At 36.7% G+C, this 13,335-nt stretch overlaps 1 protein-coding gene across 2 annotated transcripts in view; it reads right to left on the reverse strand.

Moving 5' to 3' along the window:
- The window catches only part of FBN3 (fibrillin 3), a 123,887-nt gene that overhangs the window by 76,116 nt on the left and 34,436 nt on the right, over positions 1-13,335 (reverse strand). For both annotated transcript variants that reach the window (XM_053703017.1, XM_053703016.1), the window contains exon 2: positions 8,395-8,592. In XM_053703017.1, coding sequence (XP_053558992.1) covers positions 8,395-8,592 — 198 coding nt within the window. The remainder of the gene's footprint in view (positions 1-8,394; positions 8,593-13,335) is intronic.

Below are 13,335 nucleotides of genomic sequence, written 5' to 3' on the forward strand. Positions count from 1 at the left end.
TCAGGACAGCCGTTGGCTATGACGTTCTATTCCGTTATACCGGCTTTAAAGCCCAGTGTAATTATGACGGAATAGAACGGCATAACGGCATTAAAAGGTTAAACAAACAAAAATAATTTCTTTGAGTTCTTTGAAATGAAAAGTCTATAGCAATATTACTGTCTTACATATTCTTTGAATGTGTCACAGATCATATGATACTAACACTTAAATAAACTAATATATTTAATACTGATACATTTTCATTAGCTGATATTTAATAAAAGCTCTTTAACTATAGCATTAGCAATGCAATGACAGCATTAACTATTTGTTTGCATGGTATTACAAAAGGCTAACATTCAATTTTTCACCAGATTAACAAGAAAGTGAACAGTAAGATACATTAAATGGCATAAACAGTTACTATGTAATCAGATCAGAATCAGGTAGGGGTGCCATGTATTCCTGGATACTTATGAGTTACGCATGCTGCAGGGAGGAACATGTATTGTGCTGTTCCTCAGCACTATTCATGTAATGTCTAGAGGAACAATACATGTTCCGCCCTGCTTACCTTGCAGCATGTGTAACTCATAAGTATCCAAGAAAACATGGCCGTGGATGCAACCCTAATGCCAGGTTATGACACAAGCTGTATGGTTATTTGTTTAGTCCAATTACATCTGACTTTTGATTGGCCACAGCAAAGAACACCATTTTAAAGGAACTTTTCATATGTGATATAATTCCTACAATGCTCTGAAATAGTAAAACCCAGCAAATTTTCTTAAGAAAACTATTATTTTTTTACATAGATCTTCTGAAATTCTATTCATTATTGCTTATAAATATGAAGTCCCTTTAAAAACATTGCAGCTACCATTTTACTTTATAAAAACAAAATGGAGTCTTAAAACAGGACATTATTTTTATAAAAGGTATGGCTTGTGTCGTTGCAACAAGGCATTAAGTCCTTGGTTAAAAAAAACTATAAGGAAATCTTGAGATTTAATAATAACCCATATGTGCTTGCTCTTCCATATTGCACATTTTTGTCTGCCTTTCTAAGTTCAAAAGGTGCATATTTATATATGTTAGTCATGTAACTATGTAAATCTTGGTCTATCCAAATCTAACAGAGGAAATAAAATGCAGCAATTTAGTACTTTAAATACCGGAAGATGTAATTGCTAACAACTGCTTGTTTCCACCCTTGATTGAGAGTGTGTGTGACTCTCTCTGACTGCTATGAACATTTGTAAATTAGAAATATGTAAACTCATGGGGGAATTTTGGCACTCGATTCTGTAACATAAGCACCAAATAGGTCTGGAAAAATGGGTCCAGGGAAATTGTTTTACTTTATTAAACTCTAGTAAAGAAAAATTCTGTGACAAAAGGGATACTGAAATATCTGTCATAAAGTTTGGTTTATTTGTTAATCAATATATTATCAATATTTGTGTGTGTGTGGGGGGGGGGAGTTCTTTTTCTTTTCAATTAATGACTTTTTTCTCTCAAGTGAACAGTGTGAATTCTACTATGCTTTCAAATCTAACAAGTTCCCATTTTAGATGGATATGCTCATAAATGTGAACAGATATTTAAAGGGACATGAAACCCATAATGTTTCAAAATTCAGACACAGGGGCCCATTTAGCAAGCTCTGTATGGAGCTTGAAGGGCCGTGTTTCTGGCGAGCCTTCAGACTCGACAGAAACACCAGTTATGAAGCAGCGGTCTAAAGACCGCTGCTCCATAACCTGTCCCCTACTCTGAGGAGCCGGACAGAGATCGTGTGAAATTAACCCGATTGAATACGATCGGGTTGATTGACACCCCCTGCTAGCGGCCGATTGACCGCAAATCTGCGGTGGGCGGCATTGCACCAACAGTTCACAAGAGCTGTTGGTGCAATGCTGAATGCGGAGAGCGCATTGCTCTCCGCATTCAGCGATGTCTGCTCATATCGGCTCATGTCGGACAGACATTTCATAAAAGGCCCCACAGTGTACAATTTTAACCCCTTAACTAAACAGATTTACACTGTCTATTGCATGTCCTATGGGGTTTGGAGCCCGGTAATCACATCCTAAAGGAGAGCCTGCTCTATTTAATCCCATGTTATTGTTTCTTAAACAAAGGATAGCAAGGGAATGAAGTAAATTAGATAATAGAAGTACATTGGAAAGTTGTTTAAAATTGTATTCTCTATCTGAATCCCTTTAATGGATATTCTTTGTTATGGCCTCTAGGCTTGTGCCAGTGGGCTGCAGGTAATGACAGAGTGTGGAAATGGGGTAATCATAGTAAATTTCTTTTGATGATAATTTTACAAGGTGGTCATTTCTTAAATACAATAAACTGAGAAATTAGTATTTAAAGGAAATTAAACAGGAAATTGCTTTGATTTAAATATTTGATTAAATCAAACATTTATTTAGTGTTTTTTTACAGGGACAATAAATTCAAAATTAAACTTTAATGATTCAGGTAGAGCATGCAATTTTAAACAACGTTTGAATTTACTACTATTATCTAATTTGCTTTGTTCTCTTGAAATCCTTAGTTAAAAAAGCATACTCAGGTAGGTTTAGGAGCAGCAATGTGTTAGGAGCAGCAATGTACTACTGGTAGATAGTTGTTGACTGGTGGCTGCACATATGTGCCTCTGTTCAGTGGCTCACCCAATGTGTTCAGCTATCTCCCAGTAAAGGATTGTTGCTCCTTCAACAAAGGATACCAAGAGAATGAAGTAAATTTGATAATAGAAGTATATTTGCAAGTTTTTTTAAATTGTATGTTCTATCTGAATCATAAAAGAAAAGGATTGGTTTTGTGTCCTTTTAACTAGCTGTGCATAGGCATATGTTTGTCTGCTCTAGAGCAGGGTTCTTTAAAAAAATTTCCCCAAGACCAAGTGCAATGAAACCACATACCTTATTTTTATGCTTGGTCTGAAAACTTTTGAAGTATTATACAAGATTGATGCAATTTTTGGCAAATTGACTAAAATGCATGTGTACGTTATTCCGTATTGTAATCAAACTTGAAAGAGTTGTGAAAGGTAATAACGCAAACACTCTCATACAACTCCACCTCATAGACTCTCATACAACAGACACACACACAGTCATACAACACACATGACAATCACTCTCATACAACTCCACCTCATAGACTCTCATACAACAGACACACACACACTCATACAACACACATGACAATCACTCTCATACAACCCCACCTCATAGACTCTCATACAACAGACACACACACACTCATACAACACACATGACAATCACTCTCATACAACCCCACCTCATAGACTCTCATACAACAGACACACACACACTCATACAACACACATGACAATCACTCTCATACAACCCCACCTCATAGACTTGCATACAACAGACACACACTCATACAACACACATGACAATCACTCTCATACAACCCCACCTCATAGACTCTCATACAACAGACACACACACTCATACAACACACATGACAATCACTCTCATACAACCCACACCTCATACACTCTCATACAACAAACACACACACTCATACAACACACATGACAATCACTCTCATACAACCCCACCTCATAGACTCTCATACAACAGACACACACACTCATACAACACATGACAATCACTCTCATACAACCCCACCTCATAGACTCGCATACAACAGATACACACTCATACAACACACATGACACACACTCTCATACAACCCACACCTCATAGACTCTCATACAACAGACACACACACTCATACAACACACATGACAATCACTCTCATACAACCCACACCTCATACATTCTCATACAACAGACACACACACACTCATACAACACACATGATACACACTCTCATACAACCCACACCTCATAGACTCGCATACAACAGACACACACTCATACAACACACATGACAATCACTCTCATACAACCCCACCTCATAGACTCTCATACAACAGACACACACACTCATACAACACACATGACAATCACTCTCATACAACCCACACCTCATACATTCTCATACAAAAGACAAACACACACTCATACAACACACATGACACACACTCTCATACAACCCACACCTCATAGACTCTAATACAACAGACACACACACTCATACAACACACATGACAATCACTCTCATACAACCCACACCTCATACATTTTCATACAACAGACACACACACACTCATACAACCCACACCTCATAGACTTGCATACAACAGACACACACTCATACAACACACATGACAATCACTCTCATACAACCCCACCTCATAGACTCTCATACAACAGACACACACACTCATACAACACACATGACAATCACTCTCATACAACCCACACCTCATACATTCTCATACAACAGACACACACACACTCATACAACACACATGACACACACTCTCATACAACCCACACCTCATAGACTCGCATACAACAGACACACACTCATACAACACACATGAAAATCACTCTCATACAACCCCACCTCATAGACTCTCATACAACAAACACACACACTCATACAACACACATGACAATCACTCTCATACAACCCACACCTCATACATTCTCATACAACAGACACACACTCATACAACACACATGACAATCACTCTCATACAACCCACACCTCATACACTCTCATACAACAGACACACACACTCATACAACACACATGACAATCACTCTCATACAACCCACACCTCATATACTCTCATACAACAGACACACACACACTCATATGACACACACTCGCATACAACCCACACCTCATAGACTCGCATACAACAGACACACACTCATACAACACACATGACAATCACTCTCATACAACCCACACCTCATAAACTCTCATACAACAGACACACACACTCATACAACACACATGACAATCACTCTCATACAACCCAAACCCCATACAATCTCATACAACAGACACACACACACTCATACAACACACATGACACACACTCTCATACAACCCACACCTTATAGACTCTCATATAACAGACACACACAACTCATATACTCTCATACAACAGACACACACTCATACAACACACATGACAATCACTCTCATACAACCCACACCTCATACACTCTCATACAACAGACACACACACTCATACAACACACATGACACACACTCTCATACAACCCACACCTCATAGACTCTCATATAACAGACACACACTCATACAACACACAACTCATATACTCTCATACAACAGACACACACTCATACAACACACACCTCATACACTCTCATAAAACAGATACACACTCATGCAACACACATGAGATACACTCTCATACAACACACACGACACACACTCTGAAACAACACATACCCACATTCATGCAACACACACAACATACACTCTCATACAACACACACACTCATGCAACACGCGACACACTCTCATACAACACACATGCACTCATGCAACACAAACTCTCATAAAATACACACACCAAGCACACTCATGCAACACACGCACTCTCATACAACACACACAACATACACTCTCATACAACACACACTCATGAAACACACACAACATACACTCTCATAAAGCACACACTCTCATACAACACACATACGACCTACACTATCATACAACACACACACTCATTTGACACACGCAACACACACTCTCATAAAATAGCCACACTATCATACAATACACACCACATACACTCTCATACAACACATACACTCTCATGCAACACACATGACACAAACTCTCATAAAATACACACACTATCATACAACACACACTCTCATACAAGACACACAACATACACTCTCATAAAACACACACACTATCATACAACACACACTCTCATACAACACACAACATACACTCTCATAAAACACACACACTATCATTACAACACACACACAACATACACTTTCATACAACACACATACTCATGCAACACATGTAAACCACACTCTCAGAAAATACACACACTATCATACAACACACACCACATACACTCTCATACAACACACACACAGACACTCTCATACAACACACATGACACACACTCATAAAATACACACTCTCATACAACACACATGACACACACTCATAAAATACACACTCTCATACAACACACACTCTCATACAACACACACTCTCATACAACACACGCAAACACTCTCATAAAATATACACTATAGAACAACATACACAACACACACTCGCATACAACACACACGCAGACACTCTCATACAACACAAACACTCACATACAACACACACTACACACACTTTCATACAACACTCACATAAGCCACGACCCAGTAAACATGATGTTGCCAGGGCAGTTTGTGGGGGTTTCTGGGTGTTCAGTGGGTGGGGCTACGGGAAATTCTGTAAAGAGGGACATATGACTGTCACAGAGGGACAGAACTCAGAATCAGGGACTGTCCCTGTCAATTAGGGACAGTTGGGAGGGCTGTTTAAACAGTGCTCTTTCTTAGCTATGATAGGTTCACTTCCCCTGTAAGCCCAAGAGAAGCCTCTGACGGTTTTGCCGGCGCACACAACTGATCTGTGCATATTTTTATACCTTTCTAGTTACTCTCTTCTTTCGAGGCTGCATTTTTCCTCTTTCTTGTCTTTTTAAAGTGTAAGGGCACATGCAGTCCGTGTAGAGCTAGAACCTACAGGATAACTAATAAATCAGCAGGCACTTATCTGGAGCCCCATGGTGTAAAGCGTTAATCTTTAGTGTGAGATTAGTGACCATTTCCTGCATCCCAGCAGGAAGAGATAGGAACTCTAAACACAGCTTAATTTACCCCATGATTAGCAAAGCAATTAGCTGCACATTCTGTTTCCAAGTTATCTGATTAAAGTTACAGACCTAGTTTATGTGCACTATTTATCTCAACACTGATTGATTCTATAACACCCTCAAAATGATTTTTTTTATGAATAAGTATTAAAGGGACATTAAACACCTAAATACAGCTAACAAAACTTTAAAAAATACATCTACATATTATTCTCAGACAATTTTTTTCATTGAATTCATCATTCTATCTAGCTTTTATTTAGTGTGTATTGACCCTTTAATCATTATTAATTAATGTCTAGTATTAAACAGCAATTAGTTTTTTTACATTTCTACAGTAGGTGAATCTATCTATTTGGGTTTCATGTCATTTTGAAGTTAATATTTTATTACAAATAATTACACAGTTTATATTACAATCTTAAAAAGTGTTTTTTTTTACACTTTCATGACAGGCCTAATTTGGAACAAATTGAAATCATGCGATTGCGAGATTTTAATGATGGGATCGGGTCGGGGCGTCCCTATGACACTAGGCACGCCATCCAGGCCGGGATCCCATTCAGGAAGTGCCATTGGCTTCAGTACAGCTAAACGGCTAAGACGTTCTATGCCATCCTAAGGGCGTTAAAGCCCAGTGCATTTAGGACGGCATAGAATGTCCTAACATCGGGAAGGGGTTAATATCCCTTTAAAGGGATTTAAAAGTAACAGTTACATTTCTTATAGAAATAAATTAATGAATGTTATACAACTCTATTTAATCATTTGTTCCATGTTGTGAACAAAGCATTATTTTGCAACGTGAACTGCAGATTTCCTTTGAATTAAAACATTTATACACAGGGGTTATGCTGAGCAATAGGAAGCGATACTTGAAGAGATAAATTGGAGCAATAGGAGCAGTTACAGAGTTGTTTTCATTCAGTCAGTATTTTAACAACATGGCAGCTAGTTTTCAGGTGCAGGTCACAGTTGAAAATAAAGACATAAAGATGTTATCATGGTGACAATTTTGGGATTGAATTATAATCAAATGATCATTTAAAATCAGTCCTAGCGGCTTTAGTTACTGATTTATGCTGTGGCATTATTTATGCACATTTATAGGGGGTTTTCCAGAAAAGATGGTAACCCTAAGCAGTTATAGGGTAAGTTTACATGAAGAAATAGGAAGTTGTTAGGGGCATCAGAAGAGCTGGGATATGAATCGCAGAGAGATGAAAGGATTATATCACCAATCTTTGCTACATTAAAGGGGCAGAGTATACAATGCATGAGAAATTGCTCGTCTGTGTTTTGTATATGACATAGCTGATTTTGGTCTTTGACACACAACCTTTAGCCTATACTTAAGTATAGAAGCATTCAGTATAGGTAGGGATCAAATACTGATACAAAGGTAAAGTATCTATTTGTAAACAATTTAATACACTCCAGCAGGTAAAATGGATACTTGGGAACAAATTAAGGGGGATAAAAAAATAAGGTAAACTGTTGCATTTATAAGACACTTGTGCTTCTCTATATTACATGCTGTTGGAATGTTATTACGCTTTACCTTGGCAGGCCCCAGTGCGGATGTTAGGGATGAATCCTCTGCGACATGGGTGTGGTTGAGCAGGACACATCTCACAGGGATGACCCCATGCTCTTCCAAGAGTAGCACAACATAGGGTCTTGGTGCACACAATGCTGCTGAGCTGACCCTGGCACATCTGATTGCTGATCTGAGTAAAGCACGGACCTGTGCGATAATCTGCAAACACAAAAAGCTGCTTTATGTAGAGTTTCATACATTATTGCAATTTTCTATTTTACTCATATGGGAAAAAACAAACAGCATTTCATATGTAACTTTGTTAAGTTATAACTAAATGTTTCAGTAACTCTGATTATGATCAGATTTTAAAGCACTTAAAGGGACACTGTACCCCAAAATTTTCTTTCGTGATTCAGATTGAGCATGAATTTTTAAACAACTTTCTAATTTACTCCTATTATCAATTTTTCTTCATTCTCTTGGTATCTTTATTTGAAATGCAAGAATGTAGGTTTAGATGCCGGCCCATTTTTGGTGAACAACCTGGGTTGTCCTTGCTGATTGGTGGATACATTCATCCACCAATAAAAAAGTGCTGTCCAGAGTACTGAAACCAAAAAAAAGCTTAGATGCCTTGTTTTTCAAATAATGATAGCAAGAGAACTAAGAAAAATTGATAATAGGAGTAAATTAGAAAGTTGCTTAAAATTGCATGCTCTTTCTGAATTACAAAAGAAAAAATTTGGGTCCAGTGTCCCTTTAACATTAGTACCCACCTATTTCTACCACTAAAGCCTTTTAATTGCTGAAACTGCCTAATTCTGTTCTGAATATTGCACAAAATGTTTTAAAGGGATATGAAAGTCAAAATTAAACTTTCATAGTGAAAATAGTGCACATTATTGTAAGAAACTTTTCAATTGACCTTTATTACCATATTACTTTGTTCTTTTTGTATATTTTGTTGAAAACATAACTTCATAGGCTCAGAAGCAGCAATGCAATACGAGCAGCTAGCTGGTGATTGGTGGGTACACACATATGCCTCTTGTCATTGACTCACCAAATGTATGTGTTCAAATAGATCCCAGTGGTGCATTGTTGCTCTGGAGCTGGCTTTAATGATGTGTTTAACTGCTTTGCCGGGGTTAAACACATTGTTATTTTCAATCAACGGTGCAATAACAAAATGATCTAATGTATTTCTTCTCTTGGAAAAACAAAACACATATTACCTAAACTTCTGTCTAATAAATAGAAGCAACTGCACCTTGATGTGCAATTAAAGGGACACTTTACCCAAAAAATGTCTTTCATGATTAAGGTAGAGAATACAATTTTAAACAACATTCCAATTTACTTCTATTATCTAATTTGCTTTATTCTTTAGATATCCTTTGATGAAGAAGAAGCAATGCACATGGTGAGCCAATCACAGGAGGCATCTATGTGCAGCTACCAATCAACAGCTACTAAGCATATCTAGATATGCTTTTCAGCAAAGAATATCAAACAAATAAAGCAAATTAGATAATAGAAGTAAATTAGAAAGTTGTTTATAATTCTATGTTCTCTCTAAATCATGGAAGAAAAAAATTAGGTTCCATGTCCCTTTAATCTTATGCAGGTTTTATATGTTCATAGAAGAGTACATGGCTGGCATATTTATGACTGAATCTAACACGCCATGATTTAAAATCGTACCATTTGTTAGCTAGAGCATAGTTTCAGCATATATTCAATTCAAAAATTGCCTCACAAGTGCCCTCTAGTGGTATTTCTAACAAAGTACTAAGTAGTCCGGACTATTGCAGTAATGTTAAGGGACTTCTTGCAGGATACATATTTACCACCAGAGGTCGTCCATGACTAAAATAGAATAGATATGATTTCAACAGTTGGTTGTTTGTGGAGCTGGTCTTTAGAATCCTTTACAAATATATCTGGGTTATGTAGGCGCTGTATTAAGGGCCAAAAGAACATAATTTTAACAGAATAAGTTTTTTTGTTATTTTGTGTGCTCTGGATTGTTTATTTTAGTCGTTGTTTTCCCTATATCATTTTGATTTTCTATTACTCTGTTGTCAAATGACGCTCTACAGATGTTACACTATGGGCAAAATTTATCAAGCCCCGAAAAAATGTGTCTAGAAAGTTGTGATTATTTCCGCAATAGTTCGCAATGTCTGAAGTCAAAAATGTTGCCAGTATTTATCAAAATTCTTGCGAAAATGTCATTTTCACTTTATTTATCGATCTTAATTTTAGACACCGGTAAATGGTTTATTGTTTTAATCAAGTGATAGTTTGTAAGAATGTTATTTCTTATATAATAAAGTTATTGTTACTTTGTCCCTTCTTTGTCTCTCTTTCATTGAGGAAGTTTGCCTGTTTTTTGGAGCTTATCTTTGTTCTTTTTAATACACTTATTTCAATTGCACTTAAATTATTTTACTTTTTTATAAATTTGTGTATACCTTTTTGTTATTTAATTATTAATATTATTCAGGTCCTGCGCCCTTGTTGTGGGCAATTTCTAACCCTAGATACAGCACGAAAAATACATATTTCCATTTTCCCTCCAGACAAACAACAATGTCGCTCTTTTTCACTCCTCGCTACCTACAAATTGGCGAGATTAAAAACAGTGAATATTGCATGCACCACTTTTCATAAATATATGAGAACTGCGAGATACGGGCATTTTAAAATGCCAATAGAGATTAATACAAGAATTAGGCATTTCCAGACAACTTATTCGCAAATATATTTAAGACTTGAGAATGGTCATGAGTCAATTTGTTCGCACACATGAAAAGTTGCGGCTTTATTGGCGCATAACCTTTCATAAATATGGTGATATCATTTGTGAGGGATTTTTTGACGACAAATGTGAGAATTTTCTTATTCTCACTTTGATAAATCTTGCCCTATGTCATTCCAGGCGTCCTTATTGGAGGTAGAACCGTTATCAGAAGGAAGTTATACGATCATAAGATAAAGCACCATTAGTCTAAACAGAAAATTGTGTAATATAATAATGTGATTTTTAATAAGAATTCTCTTCAGGTTAAGCCTAAAGGTAACTAACGTTTGCTATAAATGCTGCGTTCTCATTTTTTAATTACGGACGACGCATTTTACATTTATATAAAGCCACCCAGTTACAGTTACACAAATGAAATAACAATGAAGTATGCTAATATGTTTTATTTTTAAAATAAAGATACGTTTGATGTCATTGCAATTGCTTGCCAATATAATGAGTTCAGAACCTGGCTAAACTGTATCTTTGTTTTTCAAGTGACAAAAAACTATGATATCTTTTTGTTAGTTTTTTTTTAATGGGAAATCTTACCTAGAGGACAATTATCACCTTTGGAAATAACTTTTTTCTATAGTTTGGTAGCAATTAAAGCTTTAGCTAAGTGTAATCTATACATATAATTAAGTATTAAAAAATAAAATAAAAAAACCACTGAGTTTGTAGTCTGTGCCCAAAGATCTTGCAATCTGTATAGTTATAAAAGGCTAACGAGAGATAAGGCACCATGGCTCATTTAACTGCCTCAAACTAGATACTTGAACTCATAATTTTCTATATGTGTAATTTCATATACATACATTATTACATAATTGGATAAGTAACTGTATGTATATCCAGTTCTCTTTAAAAAAATACCTTAAAGGGCAAAATTTGATCTGGCTAAACTAAAAATAACATATACTGAGATTTTTTTTTTGTTGGGACAGTCTACACCAGCATTTGTATTGATTAAAAAGATAGATAATCCCTTTATTACCCATTACTCAGTTTCACATAACCAACACAGTTATAATAATATACTTTTTACCTCTGTGATTACCTTGTATCTAAACCTCTGCAGACTGCCCCCTTATCTCAGTGCTTTTGACAGACATGAAGTTTAGCCAATCAGTGCATACTCCTAAATAACTCCACAGGCGTGAGCACAATATTATCTATATGACACACACAGGAACTAGTACTGTCTAACTGTGAAAAACTTTCAAAATGCTCTGAGCTAAGAGGCGGTTTTCAACGGTTTAGAAATCAGTTTGAGCCTACCTAGGTTTAGCTTTTCAAAAATACCACCAAGGGAACAAAGCAAATTTTATGATAAAATTCAATTGGAAAGTTTAAAATGTCATGCTCTATCTGAATCATGAAAGTTTAGTTTTAACTAGACTGTCCCTTTAACCTAGGGCTTAGGCCATGAGATGAGGAAAAGTTCACCTAAAATTCAGTATTATTCTCAATGTCTTAGATCAGGGGTAAGCAAACTATGTCCTAGCCTCCTGCTAGCTAAGAATGTCTTTTGCATTTTTAAATGCTTTAAAAGAATAAATAAAAGAATAATAATATTTTGGGACATAAATATTATATGAAATTCAAATGTTACTGTAAATGAATAACGTTTTATTGAGACACAGCAGCTCTCATGTGTTTATGCATAGTTTGTGGCTGCTTTTCTATTGCAATGGCAGAGTTTAGTAGTTGTGTCAGAGACCGTATGTGGTGCTCTCAGCACTTTGCACTGCTGCTCAGCGGATTACACTATTTGTCGACACAAAATTTGAAAAAAGAAAACGAGTCTTCAACTAAATTAAGTTTCCCAGTGGCTTATTTGTCATCTATTTTCACTTTTACTAATAAAAATGTGTGCAAATTTGTTTTCTTTCTTGTTATACAAGAACTTACATAATGGACTCGATTTATCAAAGCCCTACGGCTGCAAGTTCTCACAAGAACTTGCTCGCCGTAATTTAACAAGCAGCGGTCACCAGACGGCCGCTTCCCTAACCTCTTCGCCACCTCTAAGGTGGCAAAATTCAATCTCCGCGGTCGAGTCCGACTGAGGAGATTGACAGCTCCTGCCCGCACATAATTGGCTGTGCGCTGGTAGGAGGCGGGATTGCACTCGAGCACAAAATTGCTCT

Source organism: Bombina bombina, chromosome 2 (assembly GCF_027579735.1).
Source record: "Bombina bombina isolate aBomBom1 chromosome 2, aBomBom1.pri, whole genome shotgun sequence".
Classification (NCBI taxonomy): domain Eukaryota; kingdom Metazoa; phylum Chordata; class Amphibia; order Anura; family Bombinatoridae; genus Bombina; species Bombina bombina.